The sequence below is a fragment of the Pleurodeles waltl genome, chromosome 7 (assembly GCF_031143425.1).
Source record: "Pleurodeles waltl isolate 20211129_DDA chromosome 7, aPleWal1.hap1.20221129, whole genome shotgun sequence".
Taxonomy (NCBI): domain Eukaryota; kingdom Metazoa; phylum Chordata; class Amphibia; order Caudata; family Salamandridae; genus Pleurodeles; species Pleurodeles waltl.
Genome location: NC_090446.1, coordinates 1,326,919,895 through 1,326,946,414, shown reverse-complemented (window position 1 = coordinate 1,326,946,414; position 26,520 = coordinate 1,326,919,895). Strand labels below are relative to the sequence as shown.

General features: G+C 45.9%; 1 protein-coding gene across 1 annotated transcript in view; it reads left to right on the top strand.

Moving 5' to 3' along the window:
- Positions 1-26,520, top strand: part of TMEM143 (transmembrane protein 143) — a 242,447-nt gene that overhangs the window by 120,629 nt on the left and 95,298 nt on the right. Inside the window, exon 6 of the mRNA XM_069200678.1 lies at positions 2,935-3,214. Within this exon, the coding sequence (XP_069056779.1) occupies positions 2,935-3,214 (280 nt within the window). The remainder of the gene's footprint in view (positions 1-2,934; positions 3,215-26,520) is intronic.

Below are 26,520 nucleotides of genomic sequence, written 5' to 3'. Positions count from 1 at the left end.
TTCGCAAAACAAGGAAGGAGTTTTGTGTTACAGGGACTTCAAAAAGGATGTCTCAAATTTCAAATAATACACAAACCTCATGAGTAGTACTTTTGATGGATACTTTTTTCTATAGATGCATCGTCTTATGAATAGCCTTAAGGTGCCAGGCTGGATCTGGAAACGTTTTCCACATCAATAGTTCTCCAGCGCTGCTACTAGGTGGTGTTGTGTGGCCTCTGCCTCAACTTCACTCATCTAGGATGTGATAAAATTGGGAGATGTAAAACATCTTCTGGTGTGCTGCTATCAGTTTCTGTATTCCATGCCTCGTCTGTGTGGCTCTTAAGCTCTCTTGTAGTTTACAGATGAAATACCTCAGCTTTTCAGCAATGACTAGGTCAAAGATCTCCTAGGGGTTCAGTGTTTTCACCCTTTTGTGGATGCTGCAAGAAAATGTTTGTCTCTTATCCATATGGTATCTCCATCCGGAGTCTAGGCATAGAACATGACTCCGAGGTCTGCGGCTCCTGCTCATTGATTCATCCGAAGGCCATTGGAGAGCGGAAGACCGGCCTGTTTTTGGCCATGATCAGCTGGGAAACGCCAAAGCCTTCCCTTTTCCTTTGAAGTACGTCTCCTGACAGGGAACTTTCAGAAAATGTATCAGGGTTGCTATCTAGGCCTCCAACTTACATGCTGCAAGAAGTGTGTCTTGCGTACTTCACTACAAGGCAATGCATAATTTAGTGGAGTTGATGTATGCGTCTTCTTTGCTGCCTGTGTAATCATTATCCCCTCCTTCCTGGTTTTTTTTGGATGCCGTCGTATTAACTTACGTGTTGGTAATGGTTGAGATACAGGTTGTAACAATATTATTCTAGTCCTTAGGCACCCTCTGCCTACCCTTCTTCCAGTTGACAGAATCATCATATGAGTAGACTGACTTTAAAGTTGGAAAGAGCAAAGGTGCACAGCTTTACAGGGTAACATTGTGTGGCTGAGTGTATGTTCTAGCATGTGCATTGCACCAGTCATTCTAAGCTCTGAATTAACTGCTTTTGGGGCTTTTTGTTATTCGGTGACAAATGAGCAGTTTATCCATATTTTGAGAAGTGAAGAGACTTTACAGAATACGACTAATAGAGCCACCTTAAAGTTACCTCGTTGCTTTTGCCGTAGCAAAATGTGGTGACATTAAAGTTCATGGTCAGTGGGCTTTATGAAGTGGGACTTGCGAATTGTGTTTTGGTGGTCAGTACCAAGGAGGGTCATTGGTATGGTATGTAAAATGATGTCTATCATAGATAAACGAGTGAACTAGGTAAAATAAGAATATGACTTAAAAATTACCATGAGATTAACATTTGTAGGAAGACTAGGAGGATGTGGTACAGAGAGGCAATTGCAATCACGACACTGATATCAATTATTTAATTTGAGGACATGATTAAAAGAGAACACTGTAACAAATATGTAACCATTACAGAAATGTCATTAGAAAAGATTATGTACTCCTTACATGACACGAATGATCATTGTGTGAAGAATGGATAGTCACTGGTTAATTTTATGATGAAAGATAAACAACATGAATCCTATACAGAAAGACTAAATATCCTTAACCTCCTTATCTTGTTGAAACAATCTATAGACGGAGTTAAAGAGAGCGGATTTACATAGTTAACGTGCTTTGTTGCTGCTCAGAATGGCTATATGACTCCTTATCCCCTATGTGAACTTTAGAGAGCATAGATGGTGGGATGGAATTATGGGTCTGTAATATCTGATTTAAATGTTATAAGTCTTATAGGAAAATATGTTTACAATTTTTCCCACTGCGACTCTCCTAACAAATCTTCCAATCCAGTGCAACTTCACGGGAGATCAGACTTTCAGTATTAGAGTATAACTTTGAGAGCTATGCAGATGAGGTGACATGCTTGGAGGAGCATGCCAAAGTTGTGGGAAAGAGGGGTTGAAGAGTGGGTTCAGGAAATGAAAGGCACAGTGAAATATAATTGTAAGGATGGGTTGCTAGGTTGCGCATGCCAGGAACATATAAAGGGAATTGACAGACACACCTTCTGGAAAGAACATGTTAGAGGAATAGGGAGTGGAAGAATGTGTTGATACGAAGGACAGAGGGAAACAGGATGGATGAGATGGTGGAAAGGGAACTCCAGCAACATGAGAAGATGGGCTTCTAGGAAGAACAAACCAGGTACAGCTCAATCAATCAATCATTCAAATATTTTCCTAAGCGTGCTACTCACCCTGTAGGGTCTGAAGGCGCTGAGGGGAAAAGGGGATGGGGGTGGTCGGTTACTGCTCGAAAAGCCATGTTTTTAGGTGCTTTCTGAAGGTTAGAAGGTCCTGGGTATTGCATAGGTTGGTGGGGAGGGAGTTCCATGTCTTGGCGGCGAGGTGGGAGAAGGATCTCCCGCCGGAGGTGGTGCGTTGGATGCGGGGGACTGTAGCGAGGGCGAGGTCGGCGGGGCGGACCTGTTGAGTTGGTATGTGGAAGTTGACTCGTTTGTTGACATAGGTCGGTCCAGTGTCGTGGAGGGCTTTGTGAGCGTGGACAAGGATTTTGAAAATGATCCTCAAGGAGGACTGAGAAGACAATGTGTTCATAGGAGATGGAAATAAGGACTGGAACAATGGTATGATCTTAGGAAGAACAAACGAGGTACAGCTCAAGTAGGACTGAGAAGACCAGCGGTACATAGGAAATGGAAAGGAGGACTGGAACAATGGTATGATCTTAATAGCAAGCCTAGAACATATGAATGGAACTGGTAGTAGATGCAGATGCCTTTGAACAGTAGGGGTACATGGGAAATGGGGCTAAAATGATGAATGTAGGAGTGAGTATAAGAGGAATTTCTGAGGACCGTAGGGAAGGGGCACTGCAAAGCAAGATGTTAAATTTGTGCTTCTTTTTCATTCCAGGCGCTACTTCAAAAGGGTATTAGTAGCTGCACGGCCAAAGAATGCACATTTGGTGCTGAAATCGTTCAAGGACATCCCGCTTGAGGGCCTGGAGCAGGTACTGCCGGTGGTGAAGGTCCGCACCTCCAGCTTTGACCGCACCCTGCTAAACGCCATGCTGCTTGTCAGTGGAATGGTGCTGTTTGTCAACGTGGGCATGGTGGTTTTGTCAGACTTGAAGATCGGCACCTCATTGTTGCTCTTTCTCTTTGCTGGCTTCATGGCATTCCGTGTCTGGAAGGTAGGAAGGAGGAGACAGTGAGTATTAATAATAATGCAACTGATGGCTCTGAAAGAGGAATCATTATCTGTGGGTCAGGGTGTAAGGGTCTTCCATAAAGTCAGCAACATGCACGTTTCAATGTTCTTCGTCTTAATGGTTCTTCATCGCTTGTGATTGTCTAAAAAATATTTACATCTGGTAGACAAGCCACCATCCTTAGATTATGGCATTCGCTGTGGTGTTATTATAATTTTATTTTCATATTTTTCTTGACCCTTGAAGACACTAGTTTTGACAGTCTTGATTCGAGAATCAAATCTCTCTATACAGGATTGCTGAGAGAAATGTGAATTTCCGTAGAGAGTATATTTTTTTCCGCAGCGCCTTAGCGTGAATCTTTCTTACTACTTTAAGTTCTGATCAATTTGTATGTTATTCTAGTATTGGTAGTTTTTAGCCCCCTAGAATCCCGGTATGGCGATGTTGACAAGGTAGACCTGGTTTATGTACAGCAGAACTTTCCCTATTCTTTTTGTGATATCAATACATCTTAGGGCCTCTAGAGAAAAGGCACGGTCCTTTCTGAAAAATGGCACTCCAGTCCTCCCTATCCTCCTACTTGTGTTTTGCCATTGTTTAATGGAACTTTATTAATCGAGCAATTACTTACTTGTAATGTTAAAAATGTTTTACTGGAAATTGGAAGAATGAATAAAAATAGCGTAAAACATTACATGGGGATTATAAAAAAAGAATATTGCCTTTTGCATTTTTGAGGATACGTATCTTCCTGATCTACACAGTTCGTATAGTTCCTATTCTAGCAGAAATTAGAGAAGACATTTAAATGGGAATATTGGAATGATTTATCTCTCTCGTGTTTAACTTAAATAAGTGGTAGACAGGCTCTCTATTTTTGTGTTGTGTCCGGACAGCCATTCTTACACAAGAGTTGTAAACTGTGTTGTGAATGGGGGGTTTGGTAAATTAAGGCTTTGCATTCAATTCTTATACATTTTGGAGAGAAACCATTGCAGCATGCAGGGGTACGCAGTACTGGAGCGGTCCAGGATCCCTCACACTGCCCAGCAGTGTGAGATCCTTACTTCTTTCCAGTGCAAGATTCTACAGCTCCCGCTCATTAACAGTAGCCATCGGGTCCTTGGGGCCTTGAGAGAGAAATGTGTAAAGGAATGGCAGTTTCTTGCTGTATGAGATTTTGGGTCTATATCGAAAGAATTTTAGTTCAATTTAAGGAATTTTGGTTCAGAGTAAGGATATGGGCCATTCCCAAGGCCACCCATATTTCTTTATAGAACAGTTATTATTTCCTTTCTACCTAACATTCTTATTTGCGAATGTGTTAGTTTATATATATTTTGTTATAGTTACCTATATGTTGGTATTGCATTTTCCATGCTGGTGAGTTCCAGTTATGAACCTCGGTGTACACACTCCATTGCATGTAAATTTGAACGTGGATCTGATCCTGCAATTTCCACATATGGTCAAAAGTAGCAATCAGTACAGGAACTAAATGAAGGACGAAGATGATTTCATGCTAATGGTGGGGCACATGTCTCTTTGGGTTTTGTTGGCCTCGTTTCAGATAGCTGTAGCTGTCTGGTGTCACACTTTTCCACAGAAGTGTCCAGGAAGACAGTTTTCAGATGAAAAAGACTCACCTTCTGTCTTTACAACAGGAATGTCCAGAGCTCAGACGGGACCTGTAAACAGGAAGGGAGGGTGTCTAAACTAACTCATTCGTGCTAAGAAATGACCCTTTGCAAGATACCTTTTCTCTAACAGTTTCCTGGCTAAAATACAGAGGTAAAATCCTAGAGTAGGAATGGCTAACACTTTACCAATATTTGCTCTTCAGAATTCCTTTTTACCCTACAATTTAATCTTTGGTAAAAATAAGACAAAAATCAACTTGAATTCCAAGGGAGGCGAATCAGCTCAATTCCCCCCCCCCCAAAAAAAGAAAATAAATAAACTGACTACCCGACTGGTCTGCAAGTAAACCCTAAGTCCCAGTACCTTAGGAATCCAGGCCGGAGACAGTCTAATACAGGGAACAATTCACTGAGTGGAAGATTCAGATGGAGAAATACCTATTCTGCCATTAAAGACACTACACAAAAGTATTCTAACAGAAGTAGACAAGGAACAAAATATTAACGAAAAAGCAAACACAAGTATCTTCAGACAAACATGAATGTGTTAAAAGATAGCAGCACAAGCTTAAGGATATTTCATGCAGAACAGGAATCCATGAATTAATAAGTAAGCAGAGGAAGCCGGCTCCTTGTATGTGTGAGCAAACCAGAAAAGCCACATGGTAAGAGAAAGGGCCAGGATTACTAACTACCGTACATATTATTAGATGGTAAACCAGGATCAAGAAGCATGTTGTCTCTGGCCAAAGCTCAACTTGCTGTGGAAGCTCCAGTCGGTAGGAGTGTAATACGAAAAGAAGGGCTCTCGACAGAGGAAGACTTGGCATCTCACAAATGGAGCCACAACAGAGGCTAATGGATAGCGCCTGAGTACGGCACTGCGTGAGGAAGCATAGTACTATATGATGGCAGGGCCCAACAAGTGAGCATGCAAAGACCCAGTGCCATAGAGATAGTTGCAATGCCTCCACCCCGGTGAGCGTGAGACAGTGACACGCTGTTACCAATATTTGAAGAAAAAGTAGTAGAGATAGTTTGGGCTATATGTCAGTTTACAGTAATTGAATCCCATGTCTTCTAATGGAAAAGCTGTTTATCAATCCTGTTGCATGTCATGTAAGTTTACAGTGTTCCATTATTTTTCCCAGTACGGTTTCGTGATGGGACATCAAGCAGTAGTCCTACACAACTCTGCTTCCTGTTGTCTTAGTCATTGTTCTGTTGCCTATCATAGTATCCCTTGCTTTCTCTTTTCCTGCTGCCTTACGCACTCCAGGCGCTCTTACTTTTCCCTTTCTGCCCTCCTCCCACTTCATGGCTTCCTCATCATTGTACCAGGCTGCTGGTCCCTCCTTCGCACCTCCATACATTGCTCTTGCCTGGAAGCATGCATTCTCGCTTCCTGTCAATTTCTAACTTCCTTGCTCTGCGTGTTTCTCCCTGTTCTACCATTCATTGCTCACTGTGTCCTGCTTTCCCATCACCTTTACTTGCTGTCCTAGGTTCACCTCCTTTTACTTAAACCTTTTCCCAGCCCCCATGGTTGCCTCTTGGACCCCACACTTCTATTCAGGTTGGCCCCTGCCCCATTCTTCCTTTTCCGTCTGTCCTGCTTTTCGCTTACACCTCCGCCAGTTATCGATCACAGAGCACCATCCTCAATTTTGTTCACACCATCCTCGCTTTCCTTCACTATCACATTGACTCTCTCTTGTGGTTTATTTCCTTTCACCATCACCTCTCCTTACTCCCATGTTGGTTCCTGCTTGGCGCCTCTTCCTCCAGTCATTGCTGCAGCCTGCCACCTCCTCTCCCAGTCAGCTTACGCCTGCTCCTCCATCCCAGTCCTACATACTAGTGGGTGCTCTGCTCAGGAGCCTCCATTGCCAATGTAGAGATGATTTCAAAGGCTAAACAGCTGTTGTATGTAAATACACAGTACAACTACTTTTTACATACACGAGTTAGGTTTGGAGCCTTAAGAATGACTTCCACCATTATATCCCAGTCCTGGCAAACGTATTTTGGACACAGAAAACAATAAACAATAATTGGAATTACTAAAGGTGAATATGCACATTACTCTTGACACTAAGCCCTCTCTACAATCTTGCCTGTTGAAAACTGAAATAGTCGTTTTAGGTTGTGCCTGCTCCAACCCTCCCTTCCAGCCTCTCCATGGCTGCCTATCCTTGTTGGGTATTATTTGTTTTGTTTTATTCTTCTCTTTATTTTATGCTTCCCCAACCAGATACTTGCCCCTATCTCCCTCAACCACTCTTTGTTGCTTCACCATCCCTTCCAGTCCCTTTTGATCTTTTTTTCAAACTTCTCTCAAGAAAGAAGGAGTTGAGCTTCCCTACTTCGCCATTCAAATTCCACGCTGATTTCTACAGCTAATACTTGTTTTAGAGTTCTACCACTTTTTCAAGGCTCAAATTGTATTTTAATAATAATATCTTTGTGTGTGTTGCTTCTATAGTTAGATAACCAATAGAGATGCAGAAATGAAGCTGCATCCTCATACGTCTTTAAAGAAGATTCTACACCCTTATCAAGTTCCACAGTATAGGGGCAACCTCTAATAATAATCAGACAGGTTTGCTTAATCATTATATGAGGATACTCTTTGGTCAAAGACCTTATTTGATGCCCATATTTAACTGGGGGATGTAGTATTTTCCAGAATATTTTCATAAGTATTATCGTTAGCCATCCCTGTCAGTGCCTTGGACATTGAACTCCTCCACACACTGCCAGCTCAGTGATGGTGAACACACATCTGCTCAGGTTGAAACTGTGGAGGGACAGCTCATGGCAGCCACCTCATTGCCTCTGCCATTTGCTCTTTCTCTGTTCGAGTCTAAGTATTTCTAATTTTAAATTTTTTAATTTGGTAGAAACTCAGAATACAGAATACCACTTAGGAAGAAAGTATATTTGTGGTGACCTGGGAGAAAACAACAGCAACATTGTACATACGTAGTGCTAATTACACAGAAATTACACTCAACCATTAATACAATGAGAGGGTAGGGATCCCTGTCCCGGTGGGGGAGCCAGGAAGGTCGTTACTAGTAAGGGAGCAGCCAGTTGGGGAGAGGGGGTGGTTTAGCTCCAGGGTCAAACATAGGGTACAAGTGCTCATGAGATGTTGTTTCCTGCCAATGCATGGAGGTGAATGAGCAATGGAGGTCGAGAGACCCTGGGTCGCATCAATAGTCCATGCAGGTTGTCACAGTTGAGAAGGGTGAGATGTGGCGTGGGGGTGGAAAGGGAGCTCCGTTAGAAGTTATCATCAATATAAGATGATCATGAGTGGGTTCAGATGGAGAATTAGGCAGTGGAGCACTAAGTCTATTATGTAGAGTATTGGTATGCTTGCAAAGTAATAATATTCTTGTGTAAAAGAGTATGACGCAGTGGAATACAGTACAATATGGAATTGCACTGATGTGGAGCCCTTATACTGCAGGGGGAACATAGACGGTATAGGGTAGGTGAGGGGAACAAGAACTGGGGAGTGGCAGGTAGGAGGGATAAAGGACGTGGGGTAATGAGTAGGGGGTCATCATGCATGGGGAGTAGAGGGGAGGGCCAGTGTCTAAGTATGCAGAGTTTGGCTGTGACAAGTGCTGCATGAAGGAGTCGCGTTTGGAGACGCGTCAAATCCTGGGAGCCAGTTAGGTCGTGGAGGAAGATAGGCAGTCAGGGTAATGGGTTCGGCAGTGGCAGCGTCTCCTGCAGAGTTTGCCCTACTGCTTCCCAGTAGGGCATAACTAAGGGGCAATCACGTAAGATATGTAAGAGGTCACAGTTCGGGTGTGGGCAACGCCAACATTGTGCATGAGGTAGGAGGTCCGCCATCTTCAGTTTAACATTCGTCCAATACCAGTTATGGATTGTTTTAAATAGACAAAATTTAATCCGGGCTTCCAGTGCTCTGCGATTGCGGGATTCCAGGAGGTCTGTCCAGTCGTCCTGCTCGAGTCCATTCCTAACTTTAATTGCCAGGAGAGTCTGAGGTTATGGAGGAGTGGTAAAGAGTAGGGTTGATGGACCAAGAGGGAGTTGATGCCAGACATCACCCTGCGAAAGTGGCCCCAGGTTCTAAGATAGGAGAATACCGGTGAGGACTGCAGGATCCAAGGGCGTGGCCCCAAACTATGGGCGCGACAGTGGTGGAGTGGAGTATGTTTCCAGGCTTGCTGAGTGGGGAGATCATATTCCTCCCGTATCATGGCAAAGGACTTCAGATGTCCATCTATTAGGTCCTGGCCCAGGTGAGTATTGCCAGCTGCACGCCATACGTTCCACTCGAGCATCTTTCCACCAATCTGTAATTTGGTGTTTCCCCATAATGGGGCATGTTCGTGGAGATGAGCATCCATTCCGAGCAGGTTGTGAACTTGTTTCCAGGATTTTACCATAGCTTGCACCATTGGATTGTTAGGTTGTATTCCAGACTTTCCATCTCTATAAAGTGGGTTCAACCCTGAGGACAGTGTAGTAAGTCATGTTCCTTTTGCAGCGGGTCTCTCGTCCCGGGGAGCATGTACGCCAGCTCCCGGATCATGGCAAAGGACTTCAGATGTCCATCTATTAGGTCCTGGCCCAGGTGAGTATTGCCAGCTGCACGCCATACGTTCCACTCGAGCATCTTTCCACCAATCTGTAATTTGGTGTTTCCCCATAATGGGGCATGTTCGTGGAGATGAGCATCCATTCCGAGCAGGTTGTGAACTTGTTTCCAGGATTTTACCATAGCTTGCACCATTGGATTGTTAGGTTGTATTCCAGACTTTCCATCTCTATAAAGTGGGTTCAACCCTGAGGACAGTGTAGTAAGTCATGTTCCTTTTGCAGCGGGTCTCTCGTCCCGGGGAGCATGTATGCCAGCTGCGAGAGATGTAGTGAGAGTCTCTACCGAGGGCATGCCTAAGCCACCACATCAACAGTAGGCCATCAATTTGGCTTTGGTTAGGTGGGGTCGAGGGGACCCCCAGACAAAGGAGCGGATATTTCTGTCTATAGAGCACAAGAGAGGGAGGGTGGTCAGCAAGGTAAGCATACCCAGGACGTATGCAAAGCGGGGGCAGAGTCACCATGTGCATTGCATGGACTCTTTCCCAGAAGGAGAGGCCTAGATGAGACCATTTGGTGAAATCCGGTTGTGTGCACATTAGCAGCGTGTCGAGATTGTCCGTAATTATGCGATATAGGCCTCAGTTGATGTAGATCTCTAGATATTTAAGATGGGAAGACGTCGAACAGACTCTTAGGCTCACAATGGCCATCTTTCTGGTGACGCACAAGATGTGTAGTGCCTCGATCTTGTCCCAGTTCACTTTATATCCCGATAAGGCTGCGAAGTTGGCAAGGATGTCCTGTAGGCTCGGGACTCAGCAAGGAAGATGCGTGGGTGTAAGTAGGATGTCATCCACATATAAGTATACAGTAGAAGTGCCACCCGGGAGGAGAATTCCAGATATACTCGGGGTATGCCAGATCGCAGCGGCTTGTGGTTCTATGGCGAGGAGGAACAGTAAAGGTGATAACGGGCAGCCTTGGCGGGTCCCACGTTTGATGGGAAATCTGATAGGAAACCTCCACAGTTCACCTGTGCGGTGGGTGAGTCATAGAGCCAGAGAACCTTGGCGATAAAGTCAGCGCTTAAAACGAAGCGTTGCAGGACTTCAAAAAGGTACCACCATTCGATTCTGTGAAAAGCTTTTTTGGTATCCAAGGATAAAGCGAGGGCGCCATATGCCAAAGTGCGGAGATGATTTCTAGATGATTATTGTCTGGGCACGAATCCCACCTAAGTATGGTAGATAAGGGATGGGATGACTTTACACAATAGGGCTGCCAGCACCCCCGCCAAGATCTTAATATCTCTATTCAAGAGAGAGATGGGCCAGTAGCTTCCACAAAACAGGGCGTCTTTTCCCTGTTTGGGGAGGACGGTTTTGGTTGCTTTGTTAGAAATGGGGCCCAAGGTGTCAGTACGTGCCGTGTCCTGGAAGGCTTCGTACAGGGAAGTTACTACATACTCTCCTGACCATTTGTAAAATTCGCAGGGAATCAATCTTTTCCTGGGGCTTCATGGTAGGAGAGTTTAGAGATAGCTTGGGCAGTATCGTTATATGCCGGGTCTGGTGGCTTAGTGGACTAGTGCGTCCACTGTAGGGGTCTGTGTTTGCTCTCAGGGTCACAGGTTCAAATCCCGGCAGGTCCAATCAGCCTTTCATCCAAGTTCTGAGGTCGATAAAATGAGTACCATTGAGTTGGGTAACAATAAACATCTGTTATTCAGCGTCAAGAGGCCTATGGGTGAACGTGCACTTTACAAATACACATGTTATGTTATTGTGGATTTCGCCTTCCAGTAAGCTCCTGCCTTCTCTGGTGAGGCTAGGTAGTGGGACGTGTGCTAAGAAGCCAGACAGTCGAGCAGGGTCTTTTTGGGAGTGTGGAGGGATCAGTAGAAGGTTGCAAATTCATTGAAGATGTATGTACGATGTTTCCAGTCGAGTAGTGAATGGTTGGTATAGCTAGGGCTGCTTCTTGATGGTGCAGTTCTACTACCTTTTCCCCTTGTTCATAGTGGCGTCCCTTCATTCTTCAGAGGGTGGACTCCACCTTGGATGCGAAGAGGGCATTGAGGTCCATTTTAGCTCCCTCAAGGTGACAGCTAAGGGCGGGGAAGGTTTTGTGGTGTATTGACGTGTGAGGGTCACTATCGTGTTCTCCAGACCTGCTTGATTTGTGCGCCTTTGGCCGTTTGCAATTGCTGCGTCCCTCATCAGTTGACCCCGAATTGATGCCTTGGCTACGGCCCACAGGACTCAGCTGGAGGTGACCGAGCCTCTGTTGGCTGCCAAATAGGTTGCAATATGAGGTCTGAGTTGGGCTTTCTCCTGTGGTGTACGGTAATGCAAGATATTCAGATGCCACACCCTGGGTTTGCGACCCCAAGGTTAAGGGTGAGGAGGACAGGGAGTGGTCGGAGAGTGCAGCCACCAATATACGGGAGTCCTTGACAAGGGACACTGTTCTGTGGGTTATGAGGATGTAGTCTAGTCGGGAGTGGGTATCATGAACAGGCGACATGAAAGTGTATTACCGATCCGATGGATGGGAGAGGCGCCAATGGTCTTTCAGGCCAGGGTCCAAGATAATATCATCCAGGAGGGCCCTGTTGAAAGCATTTAAGTGATCTAGGGCAGTGGTTCCCAACATTTTGATTTCTGTGGCCCCCCACTTTAACATTAATGGAACCCAGGGACCCCCACTAAATCATCATTGGAATCTGGGGACCCCCGCCTTAGTCATTGCTGGAAGCTGGGGACCTAATTTGTCAATATATGTTAATATTTTTTCATTTTCTAGGCTCTCACTGACCCCCTGAGAAGGATTCGCGGACCCCCAGGGGTCCCCGGACCACAGGTTGGGAACCACTGATCTAGGGGACTGGTGTGGTCAAGGATAGAATCCATGCCAGATTCCAGTCAACCTCCAGAAGAAAGTGTGCGTCCCCAACCTCCATGAGAAGACGATTAAATTGAAGGAAAAAGGAGCACTTAGTCCCCACAGGAGCATAAACTGAACCAACACATACAACGTGGTCACCAATCCTTACTTCAATGAGGACATATCGGCTGTTAGAGTCCAGTTTTAAGGCTGGTAAGGGGCATGGACCCATGTAGGAGGATCCCAACTCCGCATTTCGTGGACAGGCATGACTCTGAAGGTGCAGTTATTGGGCAGCTATTGTATATCGTCCGTCCCACACAGTCTCGACGCAGTTTCTAAGATTCATATGGGGAAAGGTGGGTTTCTTGTGAGAGAGCTATGTCTACATTCTGGGATTTAAGATAGGCCAGGACTTTTTTCCGTTTGATGTAGTGGGTGAGGCCATTAACGTTCCAAGAGATCATAGACAACGTAGACATGATTGTAGGTCCTGGAAAGGACACCGTAGATGGGGGGATAGGACTGAACCGGGGATGAAATACGGAGGGACCCAGGCAATAGGGTGGTGGGGGGAGAATAGGGCGAGAGGTGGGGGAGTGATAGATTTTCACAAGGAAGGGGCCTCTCGGTCACAAAGATGGGGGTGGAGTCTACTGCTTCGTGTGAACAGAAGAGGCCTGGGAGAGAAAATAATAACATGAGGGGCAAGAGAGGGAAAAGGAGACAAGTGGGGGAAATGAGAGGGGAAGAGGTCAGGAAGACAACTCAAGCGGGGGGAACCCTGGAGCGGGCCAAGAAACATCTAGCTGCAGGTCTAAACGTGCACTGCTCGCGAGCCAAAGGCCCCCACCCGTAACGTGGGGGCGGGTGGGAGGGGGACAACAAGGTGTGGGCACGTGTTAAGAGAAATCCATGTCAGTGACGGAGCAGGAAGGAGGCTGCGTGAGGGTGACTTGTTTTGGAGAGCAATGAATATGGAGGGATGGGAGCATTGGATATATGCACAGATATATAAACATGGATGCATACATATATATATATACACACACACACATATATATTTGATGGCGTGTAGCTGCAGATACACATGCTATGCATAGGTTGGGCTCGGAGTGTTACGAGTTGTTTTTCTTCTAAGAAGTCTTTTCAAGTCACAGAATCCAATGACTCCTCCTTTCGGTGACAGAGCGCATGGGCATCGACTCCTTTGTTAGATAGTTTTCTTTCCGCTGTCGGGTTCGGATGTGTTTCCTCTCGCTCCTAGACTTTCAAATCGGAAACTTTATAATAACTTTATTCTACCGTCGGTATTGTTTCGATCGCTTTTCCATCTGTAATCGAGCCGATAGTACAGTCGGAAACCAGAAAACGCCTTTTTTGGGCCCTCGCGCCCTATTCGGGCATGTTCAGTCCTACCATGCCGGAGCCTAATGGATCGGACTCCATTCCGATTCTGTCCTCAATGCCATGCAAAATTCCCCTTTACAGATCAACATGTATGTAATCTCTGTCTCTTCCGAACATCGAGAAGAAAACTTTGAAGCTTGTCAGTCGTTCCGGCTGAAAAAGACACTGCGTGACCAGAGAGCTAAGAGACGCGAAATGGCGACGAGTAGCATACAGAGTCCACCGACACCTTGGAAGAAGAACAGGCACAGATGGCTGTTTCGATCCAGGACACCGACTCCAAAGCAGACTTGGATGAAGACAGCCAACCTATCACTGCGGCTCAGCATGTGAGTACAGCTGCAACTACGCCCACTTCCAAGAGACCTATTAAGGCCATGGGTGAACCACTGCCAGAGAGCCATGGTTCCACCCGCAAGAAAATCGTTGGCGACCGACCTTCGAGTTCGGCGCCGAAAAAGGCTGCACCTGTTTCGATGCCATAGCCGAGCAAATCTATTAAAAGCTCCACATCTGTGCCGAGCCGACATCCACATTCTTCGGAATCAAAATTTCGACGTCCGGCTTCGGAGACGAAACCACAGGCTGTATCTTCGGGGCTGAAAAAGTTATCCACCACTTTGGAGCCGAAAAAATATTTTTATACAGAGGTACAAGGACTATTGAGCCGATTAAAACACAGCTCAAAGACAATTGATGATCAATCCTCTAAAACAGCTGGAACATCAGAATATCTTTTTGAAGACTCGGATATTCAGCCTATTCTTGAAATCATGGACATCAAACAAATAAGGATACATTATTCAAAAGGAGACTGGGAAGATTATTGCTTCACCTCCTCCACAAAGCAAGAGAAGCTGGTGTTTCAAGAGACTCTTGACACTTCTCCACCACCAGCAAAGATATTTAAAAGGAAGGAGAAACCATCACCTTTACAAATTTTGCCACAACTTTCTTTCTCTTCACCACATACTACCCCACCACCTTTGCCTTCACCAACACATTCCCATACATATTTGCATGGAGATACAGTTGAACTCTGGGACTTGTATGATCCAGATCCCATACCACTGAATGACCCAGACCTCTATCCGTCCAAACCTTTGCCACCAGAGGATAGCATGGCTTATACCCAGGTCATTTCGAGAGCAGCTGCGTACCATGGGGTTCAAATGCATGCTGAGCCTTTGGAGGAGGATTTTCTTTTCAACACATTGTCCTCCACCCACTCACAATACCTGTGCTTGCCGATGTTGCCTGGTATGCTTAGACATGCAGATGACATATTTAAAGAACCTGTTAAAACTAGAATTTTAACTCCCAAAATAGACAAAAAATACAAGCCTGCACCAACAGAGCCAGTTTATATTACACAACAGGTACCACCAGACTCTGTTGTAGTCAGCGCTGCTAGGAAAAGGGCCAATAGCCAGTCTTCAGGGGATGCCCCTCCCCCTGACAAAGAAAGCAGAAAGTTTGATGCTGCTGGTAAGAGGGTAGCTACACAAGCAGCTAACCTATGGCGCATTGCCAATTCACAAGCCCTGCTAGTTATGACAAAGCACACTGGGATGAAATGCAGGACTTTTTGCAATACCTGCCAAAAGAACATCAAAAAAGAGCTCAACAAATTGTTGAAGAAGGTCAGGCAATTAGCAATAACGAAATAAGATCTGCTCTTGACGCAGCCAATACAGCAGATAGAAGCATAAACACTAGCCTAACCATCCGTAGCCATTCATGGTTAAGATCTTTGGGGTTCAAACTAGAGACCCAATAGGCAGTGCTCATTATGCCCTTTAATAAAAAACATCTATTTGGACCTGAGGTTGACACAACTATTGAGAAGTTCAGGAAGGACTCTGCCACTGCAAAAGCTATAAGAGCTCTATACACTACACCTTATAGATGTTCCTTTCGTAAACAGCAATTTAGAGGAGGTTTCTAGTCCCAGTCTGCAGAGGCTTCCAACTCGCCAGCTAAACAAGGTCAGCAGCAATACCAAAGAGGAATATTTAGAGGCTCCTACAGAGGTCGACATTTCAGAGACAAATTTCACGCCTCAAAACGTGTCATCACTCCCTCAAAACAGTGACTTCCGCAATATACCACAACCCCACTCATCTCCTGTGGGGGGCATTTCCACTCCCAATGGCAAAACATCACCACAGACAAGTGGGTGCTTTCAATTATCCTCAGTGGTTACTGCCTAGAACTCATTTCTACTCCTCCAAACATTCCCCCTCGCTATCACATGCTGTCCCCAGAACACAACGTTCTGTTACAAGAGGTACAATCACTATTACTAAAAGAAGCAATAGAATTGGTTCCAAAATCTTAACAGGGAACAGGAGTATATTCACTATATTTCCTCATACCCAAAAAGGATGGTACACTCAGACCCATCCTGGGTCTCAGACCACTAAATCTATATATCCTGTCAGAAAATTTTCACATGGTAACTCTGCAGGACGTCATTTCAGTACTGCAAAAACAAGATTATATGATTGCATCAGATCTCAAAGATGCCTATTTTCATGTCCCCATACATCAAGCTCATCAAAAATACCTAAGGTTTCTAATAGCAGGAAACCACTTCCAATTCAAGGTTCTTCCCTTGGGCATAACAACAGCTACAAGGGTTTTCACAAAATGTCTAGCTGTAGTAGCAGCTTACCTAAGAAGACAACACATACATGTCTTTCCTTATCTAGACGACTGGCTAATAAAATCAAGCAATATTATACAATACCAGGAACACACTTAATACACAATAGAAACCCTGCACACATTGGTATTCACAATCAGTTACCAAAAATCTCATCTTCAACCAGCACTGGTTTAACCTTACCTAGGTGCTTTTCTCAATACCCAAAAAGCCTTAGCCCATCCAAATACACAAAGGATACAGGCGTTTACAAAATCTTATATCACAGATACAGTCCAATCAACGTTACACTGTAAAGTTTATCATGAAACTATTGGGAATGATGGCATCATGCACAGCAATAGTAACGCATGCAAGATTAAACATGAGAACACTACAACAGTGCCTCTCACAGCAATGGTCTCAAGCACAGGGTCAATTGCAGGATCTAGTGTTGTTAGACCCCCAAACGCACAAATCTCTTCAATGATGGAATCACAACAATTTAATAAAGGGGCGGTCATTTCAGGACCCTGTCCCTCAGATCACGATAACAACAGACGCATCAATGACAGGTTGGGGAGCTCACCTCAAGAACCTTACCATACAAAGGGAATGGAATTCATTGCAGTTATCACATAAACTATTTAGAATTGTTAGCTGGGTTTCTCGCCCTAAAAGCTTTTCAACCCCTTCTCAGGCACAAGGTCTTGATAAAAACAGACAATATGGCAACAATGCATTATCTGAAGAATTCATCTCAATTGTCCCTTCTAGCCCAAACAATATGCGAATGGGCAATTCACAATCACATTTACTTGCTAGCGGAATACATCCCAGGGATACACAATCAGGTAGCAGACCTACTAAGCAGGATGCACCAACAGATACACGAATGGGAAATTCAGTCTCAGGTACTTCAACAGTACTTTCAAATGTCGGGAACACTAGACATAGACCTATTTGCAACAAGTGAAAACGCAAAATGCCAAAACTTCACATCTCGACATCCACACCCTCTGTCCAAGGGCAAAGCTCTATGGATCAACTGGTCAGAGATATTTGCTTACGCTTTTCCCCCTCTCCCGTTAATTCCATTTCTGGTTAACAAACTGCATCACACCTCTCTCACCATGACACTCATAGCCCCCACGTGGGCACGGCAACATTGGTACACAAAACTCCTAGATCTGTCAGTAGTACCTCATCACAAACTTCCAAACAGGCCAGATTTGTTAACACAGAACAAAGGCTAAATCAGGCATCCCAATCCCAGTGTTCTCAACTTAGCGATTTGGCTCCAGAAGTTATAGAATTTGGATACTTACACCTTCCTTTAGAATGTATTGAAGTTCTAAAACAGGCACGAAAACCTACAACTAGGCAATGCTATGCTAACAAATGGAAACGTTTTGTTTACTACTGTCAGCCCAAAAATATAGACCCACTTAAAGCATCAATACAAGATATTGTATGCTACCTGCTTCATTTACAAAAAACAAATTTAGCTTGTTCCTCTATTAAAATTCATCTTACTGCTATATCAGCATACTTACAAACTATACAACATACTTCTCTCTTTAGAGTTCCTGTTATTAAAGCCTTTATGAAAGGACTTAAGCGTATTATTCCACCAAGAACCCCACCAGTTCCTGCTTGGAATCTGAATATTGTACTCACAAGATTAATGGGACCACCATTTGAGCCCATGCATTCATGTGATATTCAATTTCTAACTTGGAAAGTTGCTTTCTTAGTAGCAATTACTTCATTACTTCGTTAGTAAAATACAAGCATTCACCCTGGAGGAACCATTTTTCCAAGTTCACAAACATAAAGTAGTATTCTGATGGATACACTACCTGTGGATTCCTCACCTAATGAATACTCCCATTGCGCCAGCATTAGACGGAAATCTTCTTCCTAGCTTCTGCACGTCGACGAGGACGTCACAACTGCCCAGGCGACGCCGTCTGACATCATACAGGCAATAAGAGGTCCGTGCCGACGTCAGTTCCCTTTTTTCCGTGCCATTTGAAACAGTTATCTTCGAGGGAGCTACTGTTGCTGTTTTTTGGCGATTTTTACTTTGCGAGATTACAATGTCGCAAAGGAAGTCAGGATTCAAGCCCTGCCGTGAGTGTGGTGGCAAAATGTCGGTAACAGACCCACATTCTGACTGCTTGTGGTGTCTTAGTTCCGACCATGATGTTGATAAGTGCGATTCTTGTCAACATATGAATCCTAAGGCCCTGAAAGAGCGTGAGGCCAAGCTTTTTCTTGCGAAGTCGAAAAAGAAGAAGAGACATCATCGAAAGTCGTAGTCACCGAAGTCTCATCGGCGTCGTCGAGATTCACGGCGCCGGTCGAGTAGGGAGCGGTCTCGGTCAAGGTCTCCATCAGCTCGACGTCGGAAGACTTGGGAAGTCAGTCCCACTGTCACTCCTCAGCCGACGACGCCGTTACCATCTCCGGCTTCACCGACTTCACCCATGTCATCGGGCCATCCTCCTTCAGTGTTCGAGGTTCCGCAGCCTCAGATGTTTTCTCCATCCTTGCAGACGTCGAGGTCGGTGTCGCCTTCGAACCAGGCACCCCAGGGACACTCTTCACACCTTCCGGCTCCTCGATCGGCGGTGAAGACACCTATGGTGCCTGTAGACCCGGCGTCTGACGGATCGGACGATCGGCATCATTCTTCGATGTCTGCTGACGCCATGTCGACGCCGAGGATAGAGAAGAGGCTGCACTCGAGGAGGCTTGCTCTCCGCCTCCTTGAAGAACAGGAATACCAGAGGCAAGCCTTGGAGGAAGGGGAGATCGAGGATTCTCGTGAGGGTCTCCATGGACTTGACACTGCTAGTGGCCTAGATACCTCCCCTGAATGGGACTTGTCATCACCTGGGGAGTACACAGAGGAGGCGGCCACTTTTCATTCTGTTATCAGAAAGGCAGCTGGCTTCTTGGACCTCCCTTTGCCAATGACTGAAGCCAAGCAGAACATATTGACGGAAGCGTTGCACCCTGCCTCTACATCAGCAGAGCCACTTTTGCCATTCAATGAAGCGCTACTGGACCCCATAATGGAAGTCTGGAAAAAGCCGGTGTCTTCTTCAGCCGTCAATAGATCTGTGGCTAGGAGGTATTGGGTTGCACCGGCTGACCCAGGTTTTCTTTCCAAGCATCCAACACCTGAAAGCTTGGTGGTCCAGGCTTCCTGCTCAGCAAGGTCTGCTCCTGGGTCTTTTCCAGCTGTACCCTCGGATAGAGACTCCAAGAAGATGGACATGTCATCCAAAAAGGTGTTCTCTTCATGTAGCATGGCATTGAAGTCCACCAATGCTACATGCATTTTAGGAAGATACATTTATGCCCTGATAGACGAGATTAGATCATCGAACACAGAGGTTCCTCAGGAATTATTAAGCCTGGTATCTGACGCTCAGGCAGCTGCAACTCAGGTTATCCAATCTGGGTTGGATACAACTGACTCGGTTGCTAGGGCAATGGGCACTGCTGTAGTTACGAGGAGGCAGGCCTGGCTTCGTAACTCAGGATTTTCCTCTGATGTGCAGTCGACCCTACTGGACCTTCCTTTTGATGGTGACAAGCTATTTGGTACCAAGGCGGATTCGGCCTTAGAAAGGTTCAAAGAGAGTAGGGCCACGGCCAAGTCACTGGGATTGCAAGCCACTTCTTCTACTTCCTCCAGATTTTTTAGGAGGTTTCGAGGATTTGGTTGTGGTTCCTCCTCCTCCTCCTTTCGAGGAAAATCCAGCAACCCACCTCTGCTCTCTCCTATAGATCTTTCAGAGGGAGGGGTAGGATCCGTACCAGGGGAGCCACTCAGCAGCACTCTGCCTCTTCCTCTGGAGGGGTGCAGCAGGGGAAGCAGCCTTAGGATTCCACCAATTCCCACTCACTCCACTCCTGTACGGGGGAGGTTACTGAATTTTCTCCACAAGTGGGAGGTCATAACATCAGACTCCTGGATTACCAGCATTGTGAGAAAGGGCTATACCCTTCCCTTTCGGGAGTTTCCGCCCCCCATCCCGCCCCGCCCAGCTTATTGTTCAGAAGAACACCTCCTGTTGTTAGAACAGGAGGTTCAAGTCCTCCTTTCAAAGGGCGCGGTGGAGTTGGTCCCAGAGCAGGAAAGGGGTCAAGGTTGTTACTCGAGGTACTTCCTGATTCCCAAGAAGGATGGTCGGTTGAGACTAATCCTGGACCTAAGGATCTTGAATTGGTTCCTCAAACAGGAAAAGTTCAAGATGCTGACCCTAGCTCAGGTGCTTTTGGCGTTGAACAATGGAGATTGGATGGTGTCTGTCGACTTGCAGGATGCTTACTTTCATATCCCGATACTCAAGTAGCACAGGAAGTATCTCCGGTTTGTGGTGGGGTCGCAGCACTATCAGTTTGCGGTCCTCCCGTTTGGTCTTACTTCAGCACCTCGAGTCTTCACGAAGGTGATGTCGGTGGTTGCGGCAGAGCTCAGAAGGAAGGGGATAGCAGTATTTACTTATCTGGACGACTGGTTGATCAAAGCCAGGTCTCCGGAGCTCGTGTTGCATCACCTGCAGTCGACAACCCAGTTGTTGTTCAACCTGGGCTTTTCGGTGAACGTGCCCAAATCTCACCTAGAGCCCTCCCAGCGCCTCCTGTTCATAGGGGCAGTACTGGATACAACATTGAATCGAGCCTTTCCTCCGCCTCAGTGGATTCAGGACATTCAGGCGTTGGTTCCAATGTTTCAAAGTGGAGCGGTCATTCCAGTCCTCAAGGTCCTACGTCTGCTCGGTCTGTTTGCCTCTTGCATACTGTTGGTCACGCATGCTCAGCTGGCACATGAGGGCTCTTCAGTGGTGTCTCCGAAGGCAGTGGTCTCAACACAAAGGAGATCTCGAAGGCTTGGTGAGTATCTCCAGAGATGCTGCCACGGATTTGAAGTGGTGGATTGCGGACGGCAATCTTTCCCGAGGAAGGCTGTTCTCGCAAGCTCCTCCAGTGGCCACAGTAATAACGGATGCTTCCACTCTAGGGTGGGGAGCTCACCTGGGGGACCTGGAAATCAAAGGTCTTTGGTCTCCAGTAGAACAGATGTTTCATATCAATCTGTTGGAGTTACGGGCTGTACGTCTGGCTTTCAAGGCCTTCCTCCCATCCCTTCGCGGTCAGTCGTTTCAGGTCCTGACGGACAATACTACCGCGATGTGGTATATAAACAAACAGGTAGGGGTAGGGTCATACCTTCTCTGCAGAGAAGCTCTTCGGCTATGGTCCTGGGCAAAGGACCATCAGATTTGCTTGGTAGCAAATCATCTGGCCGGGGTCTTGAACGTACGTGCGGATGGTCTCAGTCGCCATTTCTCGGCCGATCACGAGTGGCGTCTCCATCCAGATCAAGTCTGTCTAATCTTCCAGATGTGGGGGTTTCCTCGGATAGATCTGTTTGCCACCCGGGAAAACTCACACTGCCCGTTATTCTGCAGCCTCCAGTATCCGGTACAGGGAGCATTGGGGGATGCGTTTCAGAGGACCTGGTGCGACCAGTTGCTTTACGCGTTTCCCCCCATACCCTTGATTCCTCGAGTATTGAGGAAAATACGCCAAGACCGGGCCCAAGTCATCTTAATAGCTCCGCATTGGCCAAGGAGGGTATGGTACACGGACCTTCTCCAACTCTCACTGTGCCCTCCGCTCCGTCTCCCTCTCAGGGCAGACCTCCTCTCGCAGTTGCAGGGGCAGGTTTTACACCCCCACCTCCAGAGCCTGCACCTTCATGCCTGGAGATTGAACGGGGCAACCTGAGTTCTTTCTCTCTCCCTCCTGATGTAGTGGATGTCATCTTAGCAGCCAGGCGACACTCCACTAAATCTATCTACGCTAATAGGTGGTCTAAATTTGTGTTTTGATGTGGAGAGAGGCAGATTGATCCCTTACGTGCTCACTTGTCGGATATTTTATCTATTGCATTGTCTCTAGCACAGAGGGGTTGTGCAGTGGCTACGGTTAAGGGATACTTGTCTGCTCTTTCAGCCTTTATTTGTCTTCCAGACCAGCCTTCTTTGTTTAAATCCCCTATAGTACTTGGGTTCTTGAAGGGTCTTATGAATAAATTCCCTCCTACTCCTTTCGTTATGCCTCAGTGGGATTTGAACTTGGTTCTAACTTTCCTTATGGGGTCCCTTTTTAAGCCTATGCACTCTTGCCCCTTGAGATTATTGGTCCTAAAGACGGTCTTTCTGGTTGCAATTACTTCTGCAAGGAGAGTGAGTGAGTTGCAAGCTCTATCTGTAAAACCCCCTTATACATCTTTTTATGGGGATAAGGTGGTGTTGAGGACCAAGGCTGCTTTCCTTCCGAAGGTTGTTTCACCCTTTCATATGTCCCAGACGATTACTCTTTCCACGTTTTATCCTCCGCCTCATCCTTCAAAGGAAGAAGAGAGACTTCATTGCTTAGATCCAAGGAGGGCGCTAAGCTTTTATATAGACAGGACTAAGGATTTCAGGCTGGAGGATCAGCTCTTCATCGGGTACGTGGGACAGAGGAGAGGAAAGGCAGTCCACAAGAGAACACTCTCCAGGTGGGTTGTTCTTTGCATTAAAATGTGTTACTCTTTAGCAAAGAAAGAATCCCCTGATGGTATAAGAGCTCATTCCACCAGAGCTAAATCAGCCTCTTCAGCCTTGGCTGGGGGTGTTCCTGTGGTTGACATCTGCAAGGCCGCAACTTGGTCGTCTCTTCACACTTTTGCAAAGCATTACTGTTTGGACTCTGAGGTCAGAAGGGACGGCAATTTTGCACGGTCGGTGCTGCAGGATTTCTTGGTTTGACCATTCAGGCACCCTCCACCGAGTGCGGTACTGCTTTGGGACTCTATTCATTAGGTGAGGAATCTACAGGTAGTGTATCCATCAGAAGAACGAGTTACTTACCTTCGGTAACGACTTTTCTGGTGGATGCATTAGCTACCTGTGGATTCCTCACGGTCCCACCCGCCTCCCCGTTGCCTGTCTGGTCTAACCAAGTAATTCTTGAGTGTGCTCCTCTTGGTTTTGAGGACTTGTATATATTCTGTATATATGTTGATATGTATATATATTGCTCATATATTTATTTATTTGTTTAAAAAAAAAAAAAAAGAAGAATTGAGTGGTTATAATGATGTAATTATTTAGAATATCATTAAATTTAGCAATTTGTTCTTTCATCTCAATGACCTATTATTCTCAGGCATGTAAAAAATGTTGGTACTGACGTCGGCACGTCGGCGAGGACCTCTTATTGCCTGTATGACGTCAGACGGCGTCGCGTGGGCAGTTGTGACGTCCTCGTCGACATGCAGAAGCTAGGAGGAAGATTTCTGTCGAATGCTGGCGCAATGGGAGTATTCATTAGGTGAGGAATCCACAGGTAGCTAATGTATCCACCAGAAAAGTCGTTACCGAAGGTAAGTAACTCGTTCTTTAGGACAAATCCACATTTTTGCCAAAAGTAGTTTCTCCTTTTCACATTAACCAAACAGTGGAATTGCCGGTCTTCTTCCCACAGCCAGACTCAACTGCTGAAAGAGCTCTTCATACTCTTGACCTTAAAAGAGCCCTGCTGTACTATGTTGATAGAACAAAAGAGTTTAGAAAAACTAAACAGCTTTTCGTTGCTTTCCAGAAACCACATAAAGGAAATCCTATCTCCAGACAATGATTATGGAGATAGATTGTAAAATGCATCCAAACATGTTACATTAAAGCAAAGAGACAACTTTTAATAACACCTAAAGCACATTCCACTAGGAAAAAAGATGCTTCCATGGCTTTTCTAGGTAACATACCAATGGCAGACATACGTAAAACTGCCACATGGTCCACTCCGCATACATTTACAAAACTTTACTGTGTGGATGTATTTTCAAAGGAACAGATCAATGTTGGTCAAACAGTACTTAAAACTTTTTTTCAAACTACTACAACTCCTACAGGCTAGCCACCGCTGTTTTGGGTGAAGGGCTGCTTTTTAGTCTATGCATAGCATGTGTATCTGCGCCATCAAACGGAAAATGTCACTTACCCAGTGTACATCTGTTACCCAGTCTACATGGCATGTAGTGCTGCAGATTCACATGCACCCCCCCTCCTCCCCGGAAGCCTGTAGTCGTTGAAGTATTTATTTGTACATATATATATATATATATATATATATATATATATATATATATATATATATATATATATATATATATATATATATATACATACATATATATACATATATATATATATATATATATACATATTTATATATATTGTACATTTACATGGACATCTTATTTACTTACTACATTTATTTGTACATGTATATTCTTTCACTCTGTCACTCCTTCCTACACCCTTCTGCTGGAAAACAATCTAACAAAGGACTCACCGAAAGGAGGAGTCATTCGATCCTGTGACTCAAAAAAAGACTTCTTCGGAGAAAAACAGCTTGTAACACTGCAAGCTTGTCCTGTGCATAGCATGTGAATCTTCAGCACTACATGCCACGAACAGATGTACACTGGGTAAGTGACATTTTCCATATATCTCTCTGCACATTGGGGAGGAGGGCCCGTCTGTGACTCCTGGCTTTGGTGGAGGGTAAGGAAGAAAGGCAGTGAAAGGGTCGTAATGCGCAGTTGGAGGCAGCAGAAGGCTCGGGATTAGTGTGGAGGTGGTGATGCTCCCATTGTCTGGGGAGGGGAGGGTGATTGAGGAAGGGTGGTAGCGAAGGGAGGAGAGGTTGCAAGTAACGACTAGTACTAACCCATGTGGAGCATGCCCGTATATATGTGATCTCGACGATTGAATATGGGAAGACGGTGAGGTGACACAGCTTGCATTTCTGTCATCTACGTCGCCTAGAGCATGGTGGGTGTTCGTGCATCTGTAGGATCCTTGGGTTAGAAGCCATATTGGGGGGGCACCATGAAGAGTCGGTATGCAGTAACAGTATACTCAGCCAGTCATGGGGGAGTGTCGCCAGGATGACCCTCTGGCAGTATTGATAGTGGAGCAGATTTGTGCAGGCTACAAGAGGGTTGGGGTCAGTTCCCCACGGGAGTGGGTTTCAGCAGAGATCTGGCCTTGTCTCTGTTCTGGTCCTGTGTGAGAGTCACTACCACCTGAAGAGCCGTCACTCTGCCTTCGTGAGACCTATGAAGTCTGTCCATGTTTCTGCTCCATTTCTGATGGCCACCTGCGGTCCATCTGTCTTCGGAGGCAGGGGTGGCAGGAGATGCCACCTGTGAATGTGTGTCAGCCTGGTTATCTGGTGAGGAATGGTCCATCGGCTTGGGAGGAGTTCATCCAGGAAGTGCTGTGGTGATCCAGGCTTAAGGAGATCGACTTTTATGTCACGTTGTCGGAGCTGTGGGCATAGAGACACGAAGGTTTTCCGCTTCTCATTCGTGTCACATGAAAAATCAGAAGCTATACGCAGTTCATGGCCCTCATAGTCTTAAGATCCGCGAGAGCCGGCAGCAGTTAATAGTTGGTGCACCTGTTCATGCTGAAGGAAGCAGGCTGTTATTAAACGTGGTCTCCTGAGAGGATCTTTGCGGGGGTATCCTGTGAACCCGTTGAAGCTCCAACAGGGAAGAAAAGGTAAGGCAGGTTGGGTATCCTTGAGAAAGGCTCTGACGTCCGTGCCTTCCGCCCGTCCAGGAAACCTGAAGAAGCCAACATTATCCCTGCTGCTTCTATCTTCGAGGTCTGTGAGCTTGTCTCCCAAGTATTGCAGTTCTTGGTCTTTACCCGACAGCTGATTGAGTTTGTCCTCCACCAAGGAGAGGCGGTGTTCCAGTCCCGTTACCCTATCCTGAAACCCAGCCAGGTCTGTGGGGATGGAGCGGGATTCCTCTGCCAGCTCTGAGATCTTGGTGTCCATGCCTTCCAAGCATTTGTCCACCGCCATGACTTTCTGCAGGATGCGGTCCATCACGGAGTCCAGCTGGGTAACTGCATAGGCGACTGTTGCATAAGAGACAGGTGGTGGCTGCTGAGTGTTGATGGGGAAGGGCATTAGAGAATAGCAACTGACAGGCATGTTTGCCATTGGATTTGTCAGCGGGC